The sequence below is a fragment of the Sorex araneus genome, chromosome 5, assembly GCF_027595985.1.
Source record: "Sorex araneus isolate mSorAra2 chromosome 5, mSorAra2.pri, whole genome shotgun sequence".
NCBI classification, from domain to species: domain Eukaryota; kingdom Metazoa; phylum Chordata; class Mammalia; order Eulipotyphla; family Soricidae; genus Sorex; species Sorex araneus.
Window position 1 is genome coordinate 193,476,253 of NC_073306.1, and position 26,215 is coordinate 193,502,467.

At 39.5% G+C, this 26,215-nt stretch overlaps 1 protein-coding gene and 1 pseudogene across 1 annotated transcript; one reads left to right on the forward strand and one right to left on the reverse strand.

The window, feature by feature from the left end:
- The first annotated feature begins 822 nt into the window (after positions 1 to 822).
- Positions 823 to 3,038, forward strand: LOC129405048 (ubiquitin-conjugating enzyme E2 C-like; annotated as a pseudogene).
- Positions 3,039 to 6,884: 3,846 nt separating this feature from the next.
- Positions 6,885 to 26,210, reverse strand: LOC129405049 (UDP-glucuronosyltransferase 2B31-like). Its single transcript, XM_055140007.1, has 6 exons — positions 25,487 to 26,210; positions 23,222 to 23,370; positions 18,558 to 18,689; positions 16,748 to 16,835; positions 13,660 to 13,879; positions 6,885 to 7,164 (listed from the first exon to the last, which is right to left on the reverse strand). The coding sequence occupies exons 1-6, from the start codon at positions 26,208 to 26,210 to the stop codon at positions 6,885 to 6,887; spliced, it is 1,593 nt and encodes a 530-aa protein (XP_054995982.1).
- Between the last annotated feature and the right edge of the window lie 5 nt (positions 26,211 to 26,215).

Below are 26,215 nucleotides of genomic sequence, written 5' to 3' on the forward strand. Positions count from 1 at the left end.
TATCAGGGAAATGCAAATCAAAACAATATTGAGCTGTCACTTCACACCAGTAATGCTGGCACACACACACAAAAGAGCAAAAACAGCCAGTGTTGACATGAATCCAAAGAAATGATACCCTCTTCCACTTTTGGTAGCAACGGAGATTTGATTCAATTTCTTTGAAAAACAATATATATACTGATTTAAAAAATAAGAATTCAACTTTCATATGATCCAGCAATTCCACTTCTAGGCATCCAACTGAAAGGCTCAAAAACCCTATTTCTTTTTATTTTTTGGCCACACCTGGTGGTGCACAGGGGTTACTCGTGGCTCTGAGCTCAGGAATCACCCCTGGCGGTGCTCAGGGGACCATATGGAATGCTAGGAATCAAACCCGGGTCGGCCGTGTGCAAGGCAAATGCCCTACTCGCTGTGTTATCGCTCCAGCCCCTCAAAAACAATATTTCAAAAAGATATTTGCACTCATGGTCATTGCAGCAATATTCACAACAGCCAAGATGTGGAAATATCCCAAGTTTCCAAGTACAAATGACCTGATAAAGTATACTGGGAAGAGAGAAAATGCAGTGAGAAAGTGCTTGCCTTGCATGAGGCTAAGCCATGTACACATACACACAATGGATGTAGGAAAATGAAATCATGCAACTTGCTACCCTGTGGATGGAACTGGAGGATATCATGCTGAGTAAATCAAGCCAAAAGGAGTGGGGCAGATACAGACTAAACGCTCCTGTCTTCGAGACGGCCTCCCAGAACCAAACCCAGCCAGTGTCGCCGCTGCCAGTAGAGGAGCCAGGCCCAGTTCAGCAGGAGCTGATGACCCTCCTGATGTTTGGTGACAAAGGCATTTTTGCCTTTACCGAGTCTGACAACCTTTTCAAGTGGAAGGGAGATATCCATGGAGCCTCCAGCATGTTCTCTGAGGACCTGAGGTAGAAGCTTTCCCAGAGTTCCCCGGCAGCTACCCATACTTCGAGCCTGCGGTTTAGTGTCTCACACCCTGCGATGACCCCTAATGTTTACCCAAGGCAACATCTACCTGGACACCCGGAAAGACAAGTGACCCGCCCTTTATGCATCAGGACCATTCTGCCCTCCATCCAGAGCCTGCTAGGAGAGTCCAACATTGATGCCCCTTTGAACATGCATGCTGCTGAGCTCTAGAAAACTCCAGCCTTTAGGAAATACCTGCAGAATTTCTTCTTTGAGGAAGTTCCTGTTCAATTATTTTCCCCATTTTTGATGGGGTTGAATATTTTATTCTTTTAAAGTTCTACCAGTGCCTTGTATATCTTTGATATTAACTCCTTTTCAAATGGGTCACTGTCACTGTCATCCTGTTGCTCATTGACTTGCTCGAGTGGGCACCAGTAACGTCTCCATTGTGAGACTTGTTGTTACTGTTTTTGGCATAACGAATACACCACGGATATCTTGCCAGTCTCTGCTCTGCGTGCGAGATACTCTCGATAGCTTGCTGGGCTCTCCGAAAGGGATAGAGGAATTAAACCCGGTCGGCCGCATGCAAGGCTAACACCCTACCTGCTACCCTATTGCTCCAGTCCTTGGATTAATAGTTTTTCCCATTCCAGGGATGTCTTTATATCCTGGTTACTGCTTCTTTTGAGTTTTAGAAGCTTCTTAGTTTAATGTAGTCCTATTTGTTAATCTTTGCTTTCCCTTGCTTGGGCAGTGGTGTTTCACCCTTGAAGATGCCTTTAGCTTCAATGCCACAAAGTTTTGTCTACACTTTTTTCCATGTCTCTTATGGATCCAGTTTTGATGCTGAGGTCTTTTATCTATTTTGATCTGACGTTTGTGCATGATATTAGATATCACTAATCATCAGGGAGATGCAGATCAAAACCGATGAGATATCATCTCCCACCACAGAGACTGGCACACATAAAAATGAACAAGAAGAACTAGGGCTGGCACAGATGAAGTGAGAAAGGGGCCCACATTCATTGCTTGTGGGAATATCAACTGGTATAGCCTTTCTGGAAAATAATATGGACATTCCTCAACAACTAGAAATTGAACTTCCATTTGATGCAGATATATCACTTCTGGGAATATAACCAGGGGGCCAAAAACACACCTCAGAAACACCATCTCACTTCTATGTTCATTGCAGCACTACTCACAATAGCCAGAATCTGGAAACAACCTGACTGCCCAAGAACAGATGATTGGATAAGGAAACAATGGTACTTCTATACAATGAAATACTACACAGCTGTTAGCAAAAATGAGATCATGAAATTTGCCTATAAATGGATGGACTTGGAGAGTATCGATGCTGAGTGAAATGAGTCAGAAGGAGAGGGACAGAAATAAAATGACTGCATTCATTTTTGGGATATTAAAAAACAGTATGAAGCTAATATCCAAGTCTAGGGAAATCAGGCCAGGAAGATTGGACAATAGTTGGAAATTACCATAAGGGTGGAGGGTAGTTAATATAGGGGAGGATATGGAAACATTAGTTGATGATAACTCTGGACAAGAACAGAGGTTGAAAGTAGGTAAAGGGATATATATGATAACCCTTCAGCATCTGTATTGCAAACCATAGTGCCTAAAATGAGAGAAGGTTAAAGAGAGAGAAGGGGAAGAGAGAGAGAGAAAGAGAGAGAGAGAAAGAGAGAGAGAGAGAGAGAGAGAGAAAAGAGAGGTGTCTGCTATAGAGGCAGGATGGGGGAGGGGTGTGTATTATGGAGGGGTGGAAGAGGGAAATGGGACATTAGTTCTGAAAAATTACACTAGTGGTGGGATGGGTGTTGGAACTTGTATGACGGAAACCTAATCATGAACAACTTTGTAATGCTCTATCTCACAATGATTCAATAAAATAAATGATTTATATTAAATATAGAAGAAGTACTGGCAGGAAACCCACACCAAGCACATGTCCAGCCAAGAACCTTGACCATTGATTCCACCCTGTTTCCTGTCAGAGTCTGGACTTGACCTTCAAAGGTCTGTTTGCCTCCTTCTCCTCTGTCTCTGTACAGGACAATATCTCTTAAACTATGATGTTCTTTGTGTTCAGTTTTGTTGTTGTTTTAAGTTATTTTGTTATTTTGTTATTCAGTGGGTAGGGCATTTGCCTTGCATGAGGTCGACCTAGGTTCAATTCTTCTATTCCTCTCGGAGAGCCTGGCAAGCTACAGAGGCTGGGCGAGGGGTGGGAAGTGGGGAGTTACTGGGGTTCTTGGTGGTGGAAGATGTGCAATGGTGGAGGGTCAGGTGATTGATTATTGTATGACTGAAACTCAAACAGGAAAGCTTTGTAACTGCATCTTATGGTGATTAAAAAAAATAAAAATTTAGCATTTTGAATAAAAAATAAAAGTAATGTACGTTAAAATAAAAAAAATAAGTAGGCAGTAAAATGGTAAACCAGTTTGCCATCAAATTTAAATTTTTCTCAGTATAAAATTGGCAGGTATATCCATGAGAAGTTTTATATTAATCTCATGATAATCACAATGCAAAAACCTGTCAGATTTAGAAAATCTCAAAGCCAGAATATCAGAGCAATTCATCATTAAAAAGTAAGCAAGCTTCTTATGAAGTAAGGCAACAAAAGAGGGTACAAGGAATGAAAAAAAATTAGACATACATGAGAAGATGGCATTTAACTTGACATTATATGAAAATTAATTAGATATCTGATTAAAAGTCATACAAAAGATTCTGTCTGACTAGATGATGCGAGTTAAAATTCTAGTATTAGCTAAACACTGCCTAAAAGAAACTTAATTAAAATATAAAGGCATACTACTCAACAGAGGAGGAATAGGAGGGGTCAGGGCGATATGAGTTTTTCCATAATAGAAGATTTGAGTCATTGATGAGGTCACCGGATAAGGCAGACTTGTTCTCCATTGGAGTATCATCACTGAAAGAGCTAGAAGTGATTTTATCCTGGAGAGATAAACCCAGCTAATTCAGGATATTACTTAAGTTTCACAGCCATGGATGTGCTCAGGATAACTTGGTAAGTTCCTTCCAGTTAGGCAACAATTTATTTGAAGACGATCCGGCCTTCCAAGTTTTTCGGATGGCCCAGCTCCGAGGATGAATTTTATTCGGAGGTAATTCTTTATTTGGATGAGGCAGACCTCCATTCCCATATTCCTGAATTGCTTTGTGCACTTGTCCCAGAATAACAATATCCTTTGTTTGTTCAAAATTTTGAGTCCAATAAGAAAGCTATGGTTAAGAGGGCCTGCCATTTAGCAGGGCAATAACTGCTATGGGGGCCTGCACTGTCTCCAACAGTTTGTGAATTTCTTTCCCATATTTTATTTGAGAAGTATGGCTACTAAATATCTTCTGTTATTTCTAAATGACTGCATGTGCATCTAGAACTAAGAGAGGCATATTTACAACCAGTTTAGATTATAAAAAAAATCACTCTGGTTTACATCTCCATCTTTCTCTTTTCATTACCTACTGTAACTTCTGCAATGAGCCTTTAATCCCGTCAAGTTTCCAGGAAGCATTGCCACTGAATTCCCTGTCAAGGGAGCACTCTAAGTTGCAGGAGTGGACGCCACTCCTTAGCTTGACCGGGGTCTCTAAAAGTTGTCAGATCATCCATCAGAGATCTCTGCGTGCACCCCAGGTGTCCCTGGGGTCTTACCTGGCCTAGCTCATGTTCACAGCTGTGTGCTAAACCTAATCTAGAGTGCTGTGGCTTTGGAAGAATTTGCTTTTGAATGAGTAGATTAGGAACTAGTGCCGCACTAACTTTTTCTTTTCCTAGTTCTTTTTAACACATCTGAAATGGGTTTAGACCAGAGCCCTCCAGCACTGAGAGCAGATAGAGGGGAAGGACTCGGCCTGTGGGTTTATGCCATAGACCCACAGAATCTTCAATTTTTTTTTGCTAGTGGGTTTTCCTTGTGTCCCTTCCATTGTGGTTGGTGACACAGGAGACATAGAGGGAGTAGGGGCCTGCTCAGAGAGACCATGCATTCACAGAGGTAAAATAGTACAGTTAACAGAATGAGAGATTTTCCCCAGAAGATGTAGCTGCTGATCCACTTTGGCCACAGGAAACAGCTGGGGAAAAGTGTTCGATAAGAGACTTCCATGAGCCTTGCTCCTTGCAGAAAAGGGAAGTCAGCCCTAGACTTCACCCTCCCCTTGCCCTCACAGAAAAGAGTTTCAGGAGTAGATAAAAACTAAGTCAAAATAGGTTTTATTTTTTTACTTGGAAGTTTTGTGGGAGCGGGCAGGAGGGGAGACAGAGATAGATAGATAGTTAGGGAGAGAGAGTAAGAGAGAGAGAGAGAGAGAGAGAGAGGGAGAGAGAGAGAGGAGAGAGAGAGAGAGAACAAGAGCCTTTACCGTGTGGAGAGAGAACCCCAGTACATATCCCAGCACTAGATGTAGAAGTATATGATTATTTGTTTGTAGAAATATCACTTTCAATCTATCACTGTCTTCCTGTTGTTCATTGATTTACTCAAGTGGGCACCAGTAACGTATCTACTCCTCCCAGGCCTGAGTTTTTACCAGCCTCTCCTTACTCGTCTTTCCCAATGATTGGAGGCTCATTCAGGGTCAGGGACTGAGACCTATCATTACTGCTTTTGGCATATCGAATACACCATGGGTAGCTTGCCAGGCTCTGCCATGTGGGTGGGATACCTTTGGTAGCTTGCTGAGCTCTATGAGAAGTGTGTATATGTATATAGATATACATATATAAAATATATGTGTATATATATATGTATATATATTTTATATATGTGTGAATGTATATATATACATACACATTTATTTTATATATATGTGAGGTCAGAGAGTTTCTTGCCCACATACCTGGCTGTCTTCCCTGAGGCCCCTTTTAGGGGATGGGGTCCAGCTTCTCTCCTCACCCCGAGCAGAGCTCTTGGTGGCAGAAAACCACCAGAACCTAGCCAAAGCCATGCTCAAGTCCCCTCTCCACACTTTTGGACAAGCCGAACACATGAAGGTACCAGCAGAGGAACCCAGGTGTGTATAATCCCATCAATGGCCAACATCCAGAGACTTAAAAGCAAGCTCCCAGAAGCGTGTGGCCGCCTTGCGGCTGCGCAATACCTTATAACCTACTTTTCCCTCTGGGAGTAACTCACAAGCTACTGAGAGCTTCCTGCCCACATGGGACAGCCTCGCAAGCTTCCCAAGGTGTATCTATATGTCAAAGCCAGTAACCAGCTGAATCTCATTCCCCAGACCCTGAAAGAGCCTCCAATGCGGCATCATTGGGAAGACCAAAAAGAGAGAGGCTTCTAAAATCTCAGGGATAGGACGAATGTAGAGGTTATAGAGACCACCCAAGAACTTGACGGTCAATGGGATTTCGTGATTCTTGATATATGTGAGACTATAATTTTTGCCTACTGTCTGAACTCCATCAAATATGGTGTGGAAATTATGGAGAATGGCTAGGAAGTGTCTTATAATGTGTTGGGTAGTGGAGGTCAACTGCTGGGGCTGGGTCCCTTGGGGTGAGGAGGGTTCTCACCTGGCCCCCTCTGGGGTGCCCCGAGCGAACACAGCCTGATACAGAGTCTGGTATATGAAATAATGAAAATTAATTCTGAAAAGTTAAAACAAATTGAATTATATACATAACTCAATTCATATCACACGTAAAGTACATTTTATTTTCCTTTATTTTTCTACTTGGAATGACATATTTAGAACTCTAGCTGATAGTAAATTATTGATAAACAGATTTTAAAATAAGAAAATAATTCTGAAGAACAATTTTTGTCAGAGAAGAAACGAATCCAGACCCTTCATCTTCTTTCTGGGAAAAAAACCAGAGGGGTTCTGCATATGAGAGAGAGCAGCTTTGGGCCTCAATGCAACTAGTGCCTCTTTTCCTTCTTCCCTGCTTTAGAAAACAGCCGGCAACAGCACAGGCAGCATTTGGTGATGAGCCACAGGGCAGCTGCCACGCAGGCCAGCAGGAAGCCGATCACGTCCAGAGAGTGGTACTGGAGCAGGGTGAGGCCGTGGGAGGCGGGCCGCAGGTGTTTGGCTCCTTTGTGGCGCATGACGAACTCGATCCAGAAGGCCGCCCTGTCCAGAGGCTTCATTGGCTGATCTCGTTGAATTGCCCTTAGTTTCATGGCATTCTCCTTATACCTAAGGAAGAGCCCCAAAGGGCACATTGAGAGAAGTGAGATTGCTGAAGTGTTCCCTTGAGGGATTTTAAGTGTACCCCTATAATGAAGCTGATGTCATAGGATTATGGATGCAGCAGTGTATTGGGTGGCCTTCACTGGCAGTTTAGTGTTTAACAGGAATTTTTCAACCTACAACAATTTTACAATGAATAAGGAGTATAAAATAAATATTAAAACTCTCTTCGTAGAAGAAATTGTATACACTCTTATTGAAGCTAGATCTGCCACAGAGGAAATAAATTTTTAAGTAATCTTCTCGAAGTATACATTTAGAGGTGAATGATGTCAATATGCATGAGAAGACTCTTCACTAGACCTTATGTATTTACTTTTTTGTCCTTGCACATTTATTATCTGTCCTGGAACCAGTAATTACTTTGTTGTGGCTATTTAGTGAAGAGTGGAACTCACACCCTGTGTGCTTTGTGGTACTCTAGACTTGGTGCTGGGGCATCACTCCAAGTGGTACCCGGGATTCCATCTAGTGCTGGCATTGAACCCAGGGCCTCACCTTCACCCTTGTTCTCCTCTTTTGCAACACAAGTGCTTCTTTGTTTCTTTGTTCTACAGATTCACACATGAATATTCCAGGTATGAAAGATGAACAAAAGAACAAGTGCGCATGTTCTAATTAAAGGATGATAATCTCAAAGAGAGTTAGAAAGTTACTTGAAGTGACTATAATGCTAAAACTACGAGGTACTGTTAAGAACATCCTTATGTTGAACCTTTCTAATCACTAATATTTTAGGACTTGATTGTTCTAATAGCGTTTAACAGGATAGGTTTGCTTGTATTCTCTTGTAGATTCTATAGTACAAACTCAATTGTGCTCTTTGTATATACCTTGCTCTTTATTTACTTTTATTTTTCATTTTACTTGCATAAAATAGCATATATTTTCCTTTGTGACATGAACACTTAATTTTGTGCATCAAAAAGTGTTTTGTGTGTTTGAACCAAAGTTGTTAAATTTTATTCCACACAAGTTTAGGTTTACATTTATTTTTCTTGCCTATATGCCAAATAAAGGGAATTGCAGCATTGATATTCATGTGAGTAAAACTTCATTATTACCGTTGATGATATTTCCTAAACTTGTGATTATGCCCGTTGTCCCCACTTCACTCACTCCTATCCCTAGGTGTCCTTGAAAGTTTCAGTAGCAAGAGAAGCACTGAGGGCCATTTCCTGTTGATGAGCTTAGGCAGGTATATTTTAAGAGGGGTGCTGAGTAATTTCCCTCTGAGAAGTGGATGGTAAGCCACATGAGTTTGGGAACTTCTGATTTAAATGTACATATACTTGAATATATTGAGAAAATTAACTATTGCCCATGTATCAGTTTTTGAAACAAATTAGGTTCTCAACTACTTTATATCATATAGATTACATTCTCTATTTTGCAAAAATTTTAGGACAATTTCATGATTCTGGCAAATCTTATGCTACTGAGAATTCATTAAAGTTTTCTCTTATGACTAATGATTTTACGTTGATTTTATCTTTTGAGCAGTTTTTCTATTGTTACCAGATATAAGTGTATCTTATGAAGTAGATTAGTTGCCATTATGAAATATTTGCATTTATTTTAGTAACTATTCCTGCTGGGCTGGTGCAATAGTACAGCGGGTAGGGCGTTTGCCTTGCACCTGCTGACTCGAGTTGGATTCCTCCTTCCCTCTCAGATAGCCTGGCAATCTACCGAGAATATCCCTCCCGCACAGCAGAGCCTGGCAGGCTACCCGTGGTGTATTCGACATGCCCAAAACAGTAACAAGTCACACAATGGATTAGTTACTGGTGCCCGCTCCAGCAAATTGATGAGCAATGGGATTCCAGTGATTCAGTGATACAATAATTCTTGCCTAAGGTGTTCTAGATTTGTGTAGTGTAACATTTTTCTACAGTGATTCTGAAGTTGATAATTTTCCACTTTAGCTCTACTTTGAAATGCATCTTAAATTGATGGATACTCTACAGAAAGTACAAAACAATATTTTGTATGATTCTTTAAATATGTATGTGCTCATATTTAGAATATGTATTACCAATTGCATATAAGTGTATTTTAAGATTCCACTGTGGCAGTTTTGGAATTTTTATGGAATTTATTCTAGAAAGATTTAATGAAAGTACTTGCCGATTTAAACATACAATACGTTTGTAGTTCTCTTGGTATCGCCAATCTTCTTTATGTTTTTTAGTACTAGTCCTTGTTTCCTTAACATTTTAAATAATTAAAACTTTATTCCAGAAAATAAGTTTTCAAGAATTTTTCTGTTGCAGCAATAATATGAGAATAGAAATACATTTCAAATTGATGGATATTGAATAAAAAAATTACAAATTCACCACATTATATTCCTTTAAGGTTAGAAAAACCTTAGCCTTTATGTTTTCATCCATAAAAGCACATCTGCGTTTATGGATAGAGTATAATTATCAACTTGCTCACAATGGAAAAATTCTTTAAAATCATATATGGACTCTGTAATTACTTCATTGTATAGATCGAAGGTTTTTTGTTTTGTTTTGTTTTTGTTTTTGGCTTTTTGGGTCACAATCAGCGATGCTCAGGGATTACCCCTGGCTCTGCACTCAGGAATCACTCCTGGTGGTGCTGGGGGACCATATGGAATGCTGGGAATTGATTCCAGGTTGGCCACGTGCAAGGCAACCACTCTACTCCTGTGCTTTCGCTCCAGCCCCTAGATTCAAATTTTGATGCTCACTATTAAGAACAAATACTGGGTCTGAAGTTTGTAAAAATTTGGAATATGTATTTATTCTGAGGACAGTATATGATGCCTCAATCAAATGAAAAGACGTTTAGTAATATTTAGTAATATCTAGTAAATGATGTAAAAAATTGAATCAGTACTACAACTGGAGACCAATATATGCATACTTGGATTATGCTAATATAAAGACCTATGAAGAAACACTGTGGTTACAGAGTGGAGAAATCTCAAACTAACGTTTAGAATGTCAGAAACACTCTGGATTTCCGATTGACATTTTGTTGTAAATGTTACCATACATCCAAGGAAAACTGCTCTCAGAAATATGCCCAGAGAAATTAAATCACTTATTGAACAAAAAATAAATGCACGAAAATGTTCATGAAATGGGCTTCCTATATGCAAACAATGAGACAGAGGAAAGGGACATGAAAAAAGCAATCCCATTCAAAATTGTGCCCCAGAAAATCAAATATCTTGGAATCAGCTTAACTAAAGAAGTAAAGGACCTCTACAAAGAAAACTATATAACTCTACTCCATGAAATAAAAGAGGACATGAGGAAATGGAAACATATCCCCTGCTCATGGATAGGGAGAATAAACATTGTCAAAACGGCAATACTCCCAAAAGCATTATACAGATTTAACGCGATCCCTATAGGGATACCCATGGCATTCTTCAAAGAAGCGGAGCAAGCAATCCTGAAATTTATATGGAACAATAAACGCCCACGGATAGCTAAAACAATTCTTGGGAAAAAGATGATGGGAGGCATCACCCTCCCCAACCTTAAACTCTACTACAAAGCGGTAACAATTAAAACAGCATGGGACTGGAACAAAGGCAGAGCTGCAGACCAATGGAACAGGGTGGAATATCCCCACACACAACCTCAAATGTATGATCATCTAATCTTTGATAAAGGAGCAAGAGATGTGAAGTGGAGCAAGGAAAGTCTCTTTAACAAATGGTGCTGGCACAACTGGACAATCACATGCAAAACAATGGGCTTAGAACTCGACCTGACACCATGCACAAAAGTCAGATCAAAATGGATTAAAGACCTCAACATCAGACCACAAACCATAAGGTACATTGAAGACAAGGTCGGCAAAACCCTCCAGGATATTGAAGATAAAGTTATCTTCAAAGATGACACGGAACTAAGCAATCTAGTTAAAACAGAGATCAACAAATGGGACTACATTAAACTAAAAAGCTTCTGCACCGCAAAAGATACAGTGACCAGAATACAAAGACTATCTACAGAATGGGAAAGGATATTTATACAATACCCATCAGATAAGGGGTTGATATCAAGGGTATATAAAGCACTGGTTGAACTCTACAAGAAGAAAACATCCAACCCCATCAAAAAATGGGGCGAAGAAATGAACAGAAACTTTACCAAGGAAGAGATACGAATGGCCAAAAGGCACATGAAAAAGTGCTCTACATCACTAGTCGTCAGAGAGATGCAGATCAAAACAACCATGAGATACCACCTCACACCACAGAGACTAGCACACATCCAAAAGAACAAAAGCAACCGCTGTTGGAGAGGATGTGGGGAGAAAGGGACCCTTCTACACTGCTGGTGGGAATGCCGGCTAGTTCAGCCCATTTGGAAAACAGTATGGACGATTCTCAAAAAACTAGAGGTTGAGCTCCCATTTGACCCAGCAATACCACTGCTGGGAATATATCCCAGAAAAGCCAAAAAGTATAGTCGAAGTGACATATGCACTTATATGTTCACCGCAGCACTGTTTACAATAGGCAGAATCTTGGAAAAAACCCGAGTGCCCTAGAACAGATGACTGGTTGAAGAAACTCTGGTACATCTATACAATGGAATACTATGCAGCTGTTAGAAAAAATGAGGTCATGACGTTTGAATATAAGTGGATCAACAAGGAAAGTATCATGCTAAGTGAAATGAGTCAGAAAGAGAGAGACAGACATAGAAAGATTGCACTCATCTGTGGAATATAGAATAATAGACTATAAGACTAACGCCCAATAATAGTAGAAATAAGTACCAGGAGATTGTTTCCATGGCTTGGAGGCTGGTCTCTCATTCTGGGTAACTCAGGGAAGGGACCACCAAGTAAAATGTGGTTGGAGGTCATGTGGGGGAAGGGTGAGGCGGGCGGAATACAGACTAGAGACTGAACACAATGGCCACTCAACACCTCTATTGCAAACCACAACACCTAATCAGAGAGAGAGAACAAAAGGGAATTCCCTGCCATAGTGGCAGGGTGGGGTGGGGGGAGACGGGACTGGGGAGGGGGGGAGGGATGTTGGGTTTACGGGTGGTGGAGAATGGGCACTGGTGAAGGGATGGGTTATTGAACTTTGTATGGGGGAAGCATGAGCACAAAGATGTATGGATCTGTAACTGTACCCTCACGATGACTCTCTAATTAAAAATAATCTAATAAAAAAAAAAAGAAAATGTTCATGAAAGTCAGTGGAAGAAAAGAAAAGTTTGTGTACGATTAATGGATAAGTTATATGAGATAGCCAAGCCAAAGGCTACTTTTCAGCTGTACAAAATTATCACATGAATGAAGCAATAAGTAACAAGTAGCAAGTAGCACTGTTGTCCCATTGTTCATCAAATTGCTGGAGCGGGCACCAGTAACATCTCCATTGTGATAATTGTTACTGTTTTTTTGCATATTGAATAAACCACGAAGAGCTTGTCAGGCTCTATTATGCGAGCGAGATACTCTCGGTAGCTTGCTGGACTCTCAGAGAGGGATGGAGGATTCAAACCAGTGTTGGCCGCATGCAAGGCAAACGCCCCACCTGCTGTGCTATCACTCCAGAATGAAGCAATAAAGTATATTATGTTACATGAAGAAAGCTAGGTGTATGACTATATATGTGACATGATTTCATTCTTATGAAATGTTCATATTTGAATAACTGATAAACATAGACTATAGATTGATGTTTGATTAGAGTGGGATAGTGCTAAGTGTCCTACAGTGTGTGTAAAATATTCTTTGTGTGTTTGTTTTGTTCATTTTTCAGACAGCCCGGAGTGCTCAGGGCTTACTCCTACTCTGAGCTTGGAAATGAATTGCTCTTGCCAACGCTCAGGGAACCATGTATGGGATTCTGGAGATTAGAACCAAGTCAGCTGTGTGCAAACAAGACTCCTACTCACCACGATTTCTTGCCGACCCCAAGTTTGGGAGAATTTTTTAATGTCTTACATTTTAATATTGTAAGGGTTTCAAAACCTTTTAACATGCTGCAGTTATTTAAAATATATACTTTAGGTAAATGTTATCAAGTAACTCTCTGTATTAGGAAAACACTATTATGTAAGCAAACCATTAGATGTTATTTATTATGATGGACCGTATATACATTTCAGAATTTGACTCTGACTAGAAGTAGTTATGGAAATTTAAGCTCTTCATTCTCAACTTCTGAGATTTCTATGGCACTAGGAATATTTTTCAATTTCTTATAAATCTTTACATGGCTTAAGCTGCAAGCTTTATGGTAATCTGTTGCATTATAACTTAATGGGTGAAAACTACTATTAAGTAAATGGTTGATATATTAATGAGATGGACTTAATCATCTTATTCATTGCACATCTAATCGTCTAAATGGCATCAAAATATACATTGACCAAAGTCCCTATGCATCGATAATATTTGTTAAAATATTGTGATACTCACGAAGGATCATTGATGACTGTCTTCAATGCATTGAGCAAATCTGAGCTTGACATTGTTTCAAAGTCCACCCTGACAGCTGCTCCCTTGGCCTGCATATGAGCGATGTTATCGGGCTGATCCGCAAACAGGGGAATGCCCACCATAGGCACCCCGTGGTAAATTGCCTCATAGATGCCGTTGGTCCCACCATGAGTGATGAAAGCTTTGGTTTTGGGATGACCTAAAATCGAGTAAATTTTAGGAAACTGATTTACTAAACTGAAGTGGCAAATTAAGGAACTGATATAATCATTATACTCTAGAAAACATAGTCTAATGAAAATAAATGTTTTTGGATCTCAGAACCAGTATACTTTAGTTCTTCTAGAGAAATAGGCAAAGAACACTGAGTATTTTGTATCAGAAATGAAAACAAATTTTCCTGATGAACTAATTAAGAGAAAACATTTTCTGTAACTGAAAACACCTAGAAATGATGATAACAGGAGAGTAAATTTAACTTCAGAGTAATAAAACAATGGAAAGAATGATGAGGTGAATTTCATGGTGATGTTAATGCAGTCATGTCATCGCGATTTTCAGAAATGCACTAGGGAGACTTCTATATTTAATATTCTATTCTATATTGTAATTATCATAATTATTGTATTTATTGTAATAATTTTAAAGCCTGTATTAGTGTTACTGGACCAGAACGATAGCACAGCGGGTAGGGCATTTGCATTGTATATGGCCGACCCCGGTTTAATTCCTCTGTTCATCTTGGAGAGCTCGACAAGCTACCGATTATCCTCCCTGCATGTGAGAGCCTGGCAAGCTACCCATGGCATATTTGATATGCCAAAAACAGTTAACAACAAGTCTCACAACCGCGATGTTACTGGTGCCTGCTCAAGCAAATCGATGAATAAACGGATTACAGTGCTACAGTTACAGTGCATTTTATATTGTAATATTTATAGTGTAATATCCACCCCATTCTGCCTCTGTGGCAGGGTATTCCCTTTTGCTCCCTCTATCCTTTTGGGTTTTGTGGTTAGCAATGGAGGTATTGAGTGGCCATCATGTTCTGTATATAGTCTACTTTCAGCCAGCATGACGCATCCCGAGTAGGGCCTCCTAGCACCCTTTACTTGGTGGCCCCATCTCTAACTCAACTGCCTTTTGCCCCAGCATGTGAGGCCAGCTTCTAAACTGTGGAGTAATCCTCATGGTGTACTTATCTCTGCTTTCTTTGATGTTAGTCTCCCATTTTATTACTTTATATTCCGCAAATGAATGCAATCTTTCTATGTCTGTCCTTCTCTTTCTGACTCATTTCACTTAACATGATACTTTCCATGTTGATCCACCTATAAGCAAATTTCATCTTTTCTAACAGCGGCATAGTATTCCATTATGTAGATGTACCAAAGTTCTTTACCCAGTCATCTGTTCTCTGGCACTTGTTTTTTTCCCCAGATTTTGGCTATTGTAACCTCATTTCTGCAAGTTTGAGTGACTTTTTAGCCAGATAAACTATTCTTGGCGAGGCGATCATTTCATTGAGTTTTTTCACTATATCCCACGATTGTCTTCGTGCTGGAGAGTTTCCTCTGATAGGTCTGCAGTAAGTCTAAGGGGTGTTCCTTTGTATGTGATTTCCTTCTTTCACCTTGTTGTTTGCAATATTGTGTCTCTATCTGTGGCATCCTCATGCTGAGTGTGCAATGTCTTTTTATTAGAGTCTTTTTATTAGGGTCTCTTTTAGCTGACACTCTTAGTGCTCATTGGATCTGGATGCCTGAATTTTCCAGCTCTGGGAGCTTTTCAGCCATGATACTTTTAACTCTGGCTTTTCCATTGGGATTATCTCCCTTTCCTTCTGGTACTCCGATGATTCTAGTGTTGTTCTTGAAATCATCCCTTAAGTCTATGATTCACTAAGAGCTATTTTGAGGTCTTTCCCCATTGCTTCTTGTTGCCTGTAAACTTCCGTCAAGCTCACTGTTTCTGTGTTCGGCTGTAGCTATTCTATTATTGAGGGCGCCCACTGAGTTTTTAATTTCATCTCCAGAGTCCTTTATTCGTGACAGTTCGTTTTGTACCTTTTTTTCTACTCTAATTTTTTCTTGTATTTTCTTGACTGTGCCATTGTTTCTTTCATGTTCTTTTTTAATTTATTGAATGTCTATTGAAACATTTCTTTGAGTTCATTGAACATTTTCAACATTTCATCTCTGAGTTCTTTATTGGAAGAGATCGTATTTGTGGGTAATTCTTATTAAGGCATCTGGACCCTTTTCATGATCTCCTCGTGGTAGGGATTTTTGCTGTTTCTTCATGCTTTTGTAGTAGTAGGGTGGTGGGACCTTCCAGTTCACTATCAGTCTTCCGCTCTAGTTGTGAGAAAGAGTACTGGATGAGCTTGGTCGATGGTGGCCACCTTTTCCTCCTTCTAGAGTTTCACCTTCCTCTCAGGGTACCTCAGTGGCTTATGTGAGGTCTCTAGTAAAGCTTGGAGGATGTGTTCTTTCATATTAGACTTGTAGAGTTTTTTGTGATGCCAGTACTATGGTGTGTAGGAATAGGCTACTGGACTATTGGCCTAACGTGTTTGAGATGGCCAGGATATTCTCCAGAGAATTAGGTGATGGAGATCAAGAGGTGAGTCCAGAGTGCCAGGAAAGGGGAAAATAACAGGGCCACAAAAAAGACCATGCCCACTGCAGAGGCCACGCCCCCTACTGCAGGTAGGTGGGGTGCTGGCTGTAGGGGGTCACACACTTGGGACGGGTAGCAAAGAAAAGGCCCTGGAGAACAGTGGCATTGCCCATGGGCTCAGGAAGCAGAGGTGGGGAGGGCTCTGGGTTAGAAGGCTTGGGCGCAGGGAGGGGAGCTGGGGTCCTTGACCAACCTGGGATGGGAAGCAAAGATATGGCCATGGAGAATGGTGCACACCTCTGCGTGGGGCAGCAGCCCGAGAAATGGTAGCTACCTTTTATCGATTAAATTTTGTTGCTAGGCTTGGTAATTTTCATTTCTTGTGAATGGATGTCACTCGAGTAGGATGTAATCTCATTTCGGTGTGCGTGTTCCAGAATCTTACCAAGAAGGTCGTTCTGGGGGATCCATTTGTACAACCGAGTATTGGCCCCTAAAGTTTCAGGCTTCTTGCCCTCAAACCTCCAGAGAACCTATAAACATTAAGAAAAACATGTCAATCTACTTGTTAAACTTTAAATGTTTTATTTGCATGTTTCATTGTTAAGACCACAAAAGATGATTTAGTTACATTTACAATTCTTCTACAGAAGGTACTTCAATAGACAAGCATTTAGAGTAAATGCTGCTAGAACACTATTATAATAGAAATACATGCACAGTACTTACTTTATATTCCAAAAAATATATATATCATATGTTTTACATTGACACAATAAGCAATGTGATTAAAATAATCAACAATGCATTTATAAAATTTCAGACTTCCAAAATTTAATGAGGTAGTATAAAATTATTAAGGTACATATATATTTCTTTACAACTATTATAACTGACCATTCATTATTATTTGATATTTAAATTAATTTTTCAGATAAAATATTTTACTTATATCCAAGTGTCAGATCTGTTTTTTTATTATCAACATAAAATCAATTGCTCAATAGAATAAACAATATTTTTATCAATGATATATTATAAACACGCATATATAAATTTTAGAAACTATATTAGCTATCGGTTCTCCTCTAATATCAGACCCATAAAAATATTCAGGAAGTAATTTTTTATATATTCACACTGATACATTACAATTTTTAGAGTTGACAATTGTTGACATATTGAAATTGAGGAGTATTGGCTCAGAAAAAGTGGAGTGGATAGTGAAAGAAATGAAAGATTGTGATAATTGTTTTCCACTGACCGGTAGCACCACTGCAATGCAGCAGAAATGTTCACTGTGTGTTTCTGTCATATGTACAGAAACTTTCTCTGTAATGAGTACGAAATATTCGGATGTGGGCGTTTACCTAGTAACCCTCACTATTGAAATTAGAATGTAGAAATTGTTCATCTCTACTACTTTCTCTCTTATGTTCACTCCATCCTCAGCAATAAAATGAACAGAGAGATTAAAAAGAACTATATAAGTGAATATATACTGATTCTTAGCCAGATATTGTAGGTGCATTCTATCTGACAGAAATTAAGTTATTAGGAATTTTGATAATCTAGAGTGTATAATAATTTTCTCACACAAGCCTCATTTCTTGTTGGCTTCTTATTGTATCCACACTTCCTTTCTCTGGTTCAAAACCATTGTGCGTGTTTTTGGAGTTTGGAGGGAGTTTGCTAATCCAGATAGTACTTTGAACTGCATACTGAAAAGAAATTGAATAGCTTCATTTCAAAATCATAGACAAGGAGTTTATGTTACCATACAGGCACATATTATAGGAGGCCATTTTGCTTTATAGATTCCTGACTAAAGTTACCGTTCAATTATTTTCTGATAATATTTTCAGTGTTTACTCATATTTATATACTGTGCAAGAGTACCAATTCTACCCAGTACAAATGACAGGGTAGAATTTGGTCTTTATGTATCTACACAAATTACTAATATATTAATGATCATATTGTTTCCCTTAAGTATATTTTATTCTCTCTGGATGTTACTGCAGTGTTACTGGTCTTCAGCAGTACCCTTTGTTTTACTTTAGCAACTGACATATAAATTTTGTATTGAATTAATTGGATAAGACAGACGTTATCATTTATATTTACAGTTGTATGTATGTATCTACAATCCCAATTCTAGGCCATATAAATTTATGAAACTTTTGTAAAACAGAAATTTGCAAACAATTACAAACTTAACAGACACATCATTAACACTTTTTCTTGATTCTAACCTTTTGTGGAATCTGTGCAAGGGCTGATGCAATCACATTGGCTCTCTCTTCAGGCATGTCACTGACCATTGACCCCAGAGTAAACACCACAATGCCATTTTCTCCAGAGCTCTGGACAAACTCTTCCATTTCCTAGGAAGAAAGAATTTTCTCCTTCATGGGTAGCAAGACCATGTCATACATTATTGGGCCAGAGTTGTGGCTCAGGGATAGAGCTCTTAGAATGAGGGTGTGAGCCTCTTTGTTCAAACCCGGCAACACACAAACACACACACACACACACGATATTTAAAGGTTTTCTACAGAAAAGTACACAAATAAAACATTTTAATGTTTTTATTAGAGCAAAAGGTATATTTAAAATTATTGCTAAATGCACACATGATTAACATTGTAGACATTTTCTTTCTGATTGATTTAGCATAATTACAGTACTGCATTTATGCTTTTAAGCATACAAGGCTGCTGCCCTTCCTCTTTTGTCAAAGTGCCTGAGACCTTCTACCACTTCCCCAGTGCCACATTAAGTTTGTTCCTCCATCCTCATTCACCAAACGAGAACCTCACTATGTTGACAATTTTCAAGGTTTTGTTGTCATCACACACTTTCCTGAAAATGAGTATCATGAATAAAGTAGCTGTGAATATAGGCGTGCATATATATATTTTTAATGAATGAGATTTTTTTTGTTAGGTATGGGCACAGGAACAAAAATCACTGAGTCAAAGAGAGTTAAAGTTTCCCCTTGTCAGGGCATGTTCTCTCAAGTGATGCTGAGGAGACCAGGATCTCTTCAGAATGATCTTTGGCCAATGTGGCCAACTGTTCAATGCAAGGGCGTCTGGAAGTGCTCTGCAGTGTGAAGAGTACATGAACCGCCCCAGCTGTGCTCATAAGGACTTCAGGGAATCAGCAGGAGATGCTCAGGATCCTCCACGGCTGCCCCCAGAGATGTTTCAGAATTAAGTGTTGTCGGTGAGGGTCCGTGCATGCAAAGCATTCACCTCTGCCTCTGTGTTGCATCTCCTGCCCCTTCTGTTTTAATATTTAAAGACGTATGTAGACCATTTTCATTAAGCAGGAATCACATAACATTTCTGGCTATAGGGAAGGCTGTAAATATATTCCATCTAGGGGTGCTAACTATATTCCCCTTTATTGTGCAAATAATATGTAGAACTTTATTTTATTTTTTAAAATTAAATGGAATTTTCTAAAATCTGTAAAACACAGAGCAATACTTTCATTTCACTCTTCCTATTCCCTGACCCTCCAGCTCAAATGAGAGGAAGAGATTTTAGGGGTATAAAGAATTTTGAATTTATTGATTGTAGAAATCCTGATGAACTTCTTAAACCTTTTTTAAATGTTTCGTTACAATGAAATTATTTACAGTAAGTAGCTGAACACAGCTCACCTATTCAAGAAAAATAGGTGAGCTGTCTTTGAAGTACAAGAAAAGTATTAAATTTCTGCTGTGTCTGGCAGAAAAGCAGATCAGCCTCTTCCAAAGATCATCTGACTACCATCACTGTCACTGTCACTGTCATTGTCATCCCATTGCTCATCTATTTGCTCGAGGGGGCACCAGTAATGTCTCCATCTTGAGACTTGTTACTGTTCTTGGCATATTGAGTACGCCATGGGGAGCTTGCCAGGCTCTGCTGTGCGGGCCCAATACTCTGAGTAGCTTTCGGGGCTCTCTGAGAGGGGTGGTGGAATCAAACACAGGTCAGCCGAGTGTAAGCCGAATGCCCTAGCACTGTTCTATTGCTCCAGTCCATCATCTGACTAATAGCAAGTAAGTCCCAGTGTTAAGCACAAAACATTTCCTGCATTTCTCCTCCCTGAAGGATTCAGTAAAGGGCTCTTGTAGGGTAAAGGGGTTTTCTCTTTTCCACCTTGCCACAGGAAGTTTATTGGGTTACTCCCACCACAGTGCTCCCATTCCTCTGTATTTATTTGTAACGTCTTTCCTTGTGCTCTGTTAACTTGTAAATATTGTTTTTCTGTTCTCCTTAAGTCCTTTGCATAATTAATACAGAGCAATGTCCTTTTTGTATGGACACAAGAAAACAGTAAATGCTATGCGTTTGTAACTTGGGTGTTAATGAACTCTCAGTGATATTTACCTCCCGGGCATCTGTTCTCTCGACCTTAACCTAAGTTGTCCTTACTTCCTGCACCCTAGAGCAGGATCCCGATTAGGTATTGGATGGATCCAAGGAAGCAGTGAGCTATGTGTTATCCTGGCACTGAAATGGGCTCGCCAAAGTGCCATGATGCTTAACTATAAGTTAAGAGCTTGGTCATGGACAGATGGTATCATGATCCAAAAAGCAATAACTAGATTCGGACCCTGCTAAGGTTAGGAAAGATTAATCTGGCCTGAGCACTGTAGTCTGAGTCTGTGCAAAGATGTTCCCAGGAAAGCCACCCTACAAGCATCAATATATCTCTTACTGTGTCCATACAAAATTAAAGAATATGAAGAAGTAGAATTAAGATGTTAATTAAGATGTTAATTCAGTTATTGGACTGAGGAAAGGAGAAAAACACCTTAATGGTGTTTTGGCAGTGAGCAAAGGAAGGGCTTTCTTATGTTGATTTTGCTGTTGGACTGGGCATAGCATCTAGCTCCAGTGTGAGGGAGTCAGAGAGACAAGAGAGTTGGAGGGACGAGAGAGCAAGATGCAGTGTGGAGAGATGAGTGGGAGTAGACGGGAATGAGAGCAATGTGAGACTAGAACAGGGGACTCAGAGAGACTGGAACTGGCGCATGATTAGAGATTGAATAAACGACAACTTATCAAAAACCAGCTTGCCCCTGGTTGTTTCCTCCTCCATCTGCCCAATGGCCTGGGCCACCCTGGATGGGGGAGGAGCAAGGGACCACCCCCAACCTGGGCGGCAAGGGGGAGAGCTGTCAGGGCCTTTCCTGGCCACCTGGGGATTATACAGGTTCCCATTAAAATGTGTCCTCACATAGTTTCAGAGTTTGTGATTCTCTCTGTGTGCAAGTTTTGTAGTGCATTCAATTTTTATCAGACTGAAGCTCTAATTTCCTCTTACTGCTGCTGGATTTCTCTGCAACCATCGCCACCTAGTGGAAACGGAATACTCGTGCTCAAACCCCCCTCAGCCTGCTAACCTTGAAACACAGCTTCAGGAAGCTGCCCGTAAGCTCTCTAAGCACAGGAGTTGTGTGTGACTTCATCAAGACTGCTTGTGATTGGAGTCAGGGTCCTTGTCCAGTATCCACTGTGTTGGGTGAGACTTGGACCCTAGTTCGAGCTAGTAATAAAGTTCCTTTGCTTTTGCATTATCGTGTGTGAACTTAGTCTCTCCACAAAAGGGGATCTGAAATTCGGACCTAATACCGCCACCCCTGTATGTTTATGACAGTGAATTCTCGGTCATTTTCAAGACCAGGTGTATTCTCTTGTTGCCAAATGGCCAGCCTGACTTGCTTCTGCATGTTTGGCGTGGGCTTTTGAACCAATGCCAACCCCAACCAGTGGTGATCAGGGGTTTCATTCAGAGATTTCTGTTGGCTCTTTATTCAGAGCTATTCCAGACATTTCTCAGAAGATGATAATCAAATGTGGTCCAAGAGTTTGAAGCTAGACAAACAACTTATGCCTATCCTTGCTGTCTGCTCCCCCAGTGTTTTGTGCTCGTGCCTGAATGCATGCACCATCTAGAGACCCTTATCTCTTCAAGGTCCAAAATACACCATCTCTGGGTTCACAAAGAAGCAAACTAACAAATCAATGAGGCATGTGTTAGATAATTAAAAGAGAGAATCTTTCATGCAATATTTGACTCAAACCATCAGGAATATGCTTTAAGGCTAATAGAATTTTATATATTAACTCTTTTTTAAGGAAATAGTATTTTGAAGACTATCTTTAGTTTGATGTTGCTGTCAATATGATATAGACCATATCTTAAAATATTATAAAATAATTTGGTAATGGATACTGATTTAAAATTATATCTTAAAGGAATAGTTTTAGGTCCGGAATGATAGTGCTGTGGGGAAACCATTTGCCTTGCATGTGGCTGACCCAGGTTCGATCCCCAGTATCCCATATGGTCCCCTGAGCACCACCAGGAGTAATTCCTGAGTGCAGAGCTGGGATTAACTCTTGAGCTTCACTGGTGTGACCCCAAAAGCCAGGAAATAAAAGGAATGATTTCACTTTAGACCATTTAGATTTTTTTCTTTTCATCAGGAATCATCTCATACTATGTGGTCACAAATTTATCTTCTTGCCATTATTATGTGATGAGCAGTTTTTGAACATAGAGAAATTATTAAACTTGCATATTATAGCACAATGAAAAGTCTTTATACATATTTATATATATGTATTCATATATATTGTGTACTTTACCCCATGTATTCTTTTATATCCCATATAATGCTAAAAGTTATGTTATAGAAACATTGGTATGAGATTACTAAGATTTGGTGCATGACTGAAAATAGTCACCCAAATGGTTATAGGTAGCGTCAAATTCAGTTTTTTAAAAAAATATTAAAGAGAAAAGCAAAGTTTGCTTTGTGTTTCAATTAATTTAAGAATTTTTTAAAAATAAGCTCTCCTGCTAGCTTGATTTCTAATGATGAAATTCAAAGTAAACAGGGCCAGGTTACCTTGGGCAAGGGCTTGGCAGGTTTGCAGTGCAGTCCTCCAACAAACTCAAAATTTGGTAAGATTGGGTGAGGAAACTGAAAGTCCCAGTATGTTCTAATGAGCCAGAAATCAGCTTTCCCCATTAATTCGTATATCTTCACGGGTCTTCCTGAAAGATAACAAAACAAAGCAAAGTAATTCATAAATGTTTAGGTATTAAAAATAAGGAATGAATAGTCCAAGAAATTTTCTGGACTATTATATATAATGGAGTCAAAGGTACAACATTACCTGTGGTTTGATAATGCAAATTTTCTTTTTTATCTTGTCATCTACCATCAAATGTATACTTATGATGCAACTCTAAAGTATGTATATAACTTACGTGTTCTAAGCATGTGTTTTACACATCTTTAGATAGGATAAAACAGAAAAAAAGATATTTCTTTTTTTTTAATTTATTTTATTGAATCACCAAGTGAAAAATTACAAAGTTCTCAGGCTTATATCTCAGTTATACAATGCTCAAACACCCATCCCTTCATCAGTGCCCATATTCCACCACCAATAAAAACAAAAACAAAACAAAAACAAAAACAACATATACATCCCACACCTCACCCCCCAAACCTCCCCATGCGTGAGTGATACTTTCACTTCCTTTTCTCTTTACCTTGATTACATTCCAGATTTCAACACTGAACTCACTATTGTTGTCGGAGTTTCAAAACAGACTCACTATTTTTGTTGGAATTTATCCCCCAAGAATACAGCTCTATTAAAAAGGAAATATTTGATAATAAGTTTTCCACTGATGAGAATGAAGAGATAAAATGTCACGTGGCCGCTACCGCGGTTTACAATTTCTGTATTATAGTAATTAAGTCTGCGGAGATTTAAGTTGGAAAATGAATCATTTCCCTTCCTGGAACAGCATGTAGCAAAAATTTAGTTCACAGTCTCCATACATGGTTGCAAGCACTTTCTGGAACCCCAAATCCTAAAGCTGTCTCTGGTTCCCGCTCGTTCCACATCCACCGGCTGTGCAGAGGCATGGGCACACGGGTCGAAACTCGGCCAGAGCTGAGCACCGGCCCCGGCTGGGACTGCCCCGGTATCCCGCGGCTGTTTCAAGTTCAAAGCACATTTTATTTTTCCGCGTCAAAAGTTCATACCTGCTCAAAGGATCCACAAAATGTTGGACACCACGCCTTCTCCCGGAGGGGAGAGAGACCAAGAAGGAAGGATATTGCCTCCGTTAGCTGGCGTGGGACAAAAGCTTAGTTCACAGTCTCCATACATGGGTGCAAGCACTTGCTGGAACCCCACATCCTAAAGCTGTCTCTGGTTCCCGCTCGTTCCACATCCACGGGCTGTGCAGAGGCATGAGCACCCGGGTCGAAACTCGGCCAGAGCCGAGCACTGGCCCTGGCTGGGACTCAGAAAAAATGATATTTCAAAAGACTCTCAATAAATCTCCTTTTAAAAATGTTTATGAGTCAAGACCAGAGATATATAGCAGGTAAGGCACTTGTTTTGAACACACACAATCAATTCTATCCCTGCAATCCCATATATTTCAACCCCTTGAAAATCTCATGGAAAAATCCCTGGACCCATGCTCAGGAATAAACCCTAGACACTGATGTTCGTGAATTCAAATCCAATAAATAAAATGTGCTCTTATGGGACTTGAAAGAGTATGCCCTGAAATTGTGAGCTAACAAAGAGCAAGACTTAATGGGTCATGCATTCTTTAGGAGTTGATGATCTTTATCCTTCTCAAGATTGAGAGTCCGCTAAATTATATGAGGAGTTTCTAACCCAGATTCAGGAATGAGAATGTGGTTCTCTCCAACAATGCACACTTCACTTTACTTTACTTTTGTTTCAAAATAAAATAGTTTTATTGCTGAAATGAGTTCTTAATTTTGCTGAAGCCTATATGTCTTTACTCAATATACTCAAGAGTCTGAAATGTCTAAATTGAAAAGCCTACTGCAAACAAATAGATAACAATGGACATTTAAATACTTTGACAGTTATAGGTTTAAAAGTTATTTTGTATGTTCATCTAGAAAGTTCTATAGTAACTCTAGGTCATAGAGGTCTAAAATTTATCTTAAGCTCTAAGTCTTTCTAAAATAATAGTGAGAATGACAGACATTTTATGACATGCAATTATTTGTAAAATCTAAATTTTTAAGCGCTTATAGTGATAAAAGTCATTTTCCCATGTATTATGATATATAAGACATCTTATAAGCAAGAGAAAACTGACTTACCTAGTACTTCGCTATAAAACTGATCCCATTTCTTTTCATTTAATGTCTGGCTCCAAAAGTCAAAATATAGCACATACATCATATTTTTCACTCTCTCCATGAATGTCATTCGGTCACTTAACTCTGACAAAGTAGCAGGCACATAGGAAGGTGGGAGTGGAAGTCCTCCGGCATACTTTTCAAATGTTGAGCCCATAGAGATGCGGAGACTGTACATTAAAGGAATTTTGAATATTTCTGCTAAAAGTTCCCCACAAGGTCCAGCGGCATCTGCAAGAACGACATCAAATCTTGATTCCTGTAGCTTTTTCATTAGTTTCTTGTTGAAAACTGCATCTTTACAAAGCTTTTCAACTACATTCATAAATTCCAAAACCACATCTTGCATTTTTGAATAATATGCGAAAAATGATTGTTTTGGCATATCATATGTCCATAAATTAATGAGTTTCTTGAAAATACCCTCAAAATCATCCTTAGACAAAGATGTTGGGTAAATCTCAAACTTAATAGTGGATGTTTTGTTGGGATCTACAAGAATGGAAGCTGAAGATGTCAGAACAACCACCTCATGACCTCTTTGGACAAGTTCATCAAGGATCGTCTTTATGTTGATCCAGTGGCTGTATTCCGCGGGCCACACCAGCACTTTTCCACAACTCCCACAACCAAAGTAATAACCCAGCTCTAGCAGGAGAAGAGTTGATATCCATTTCATAGACATTATGG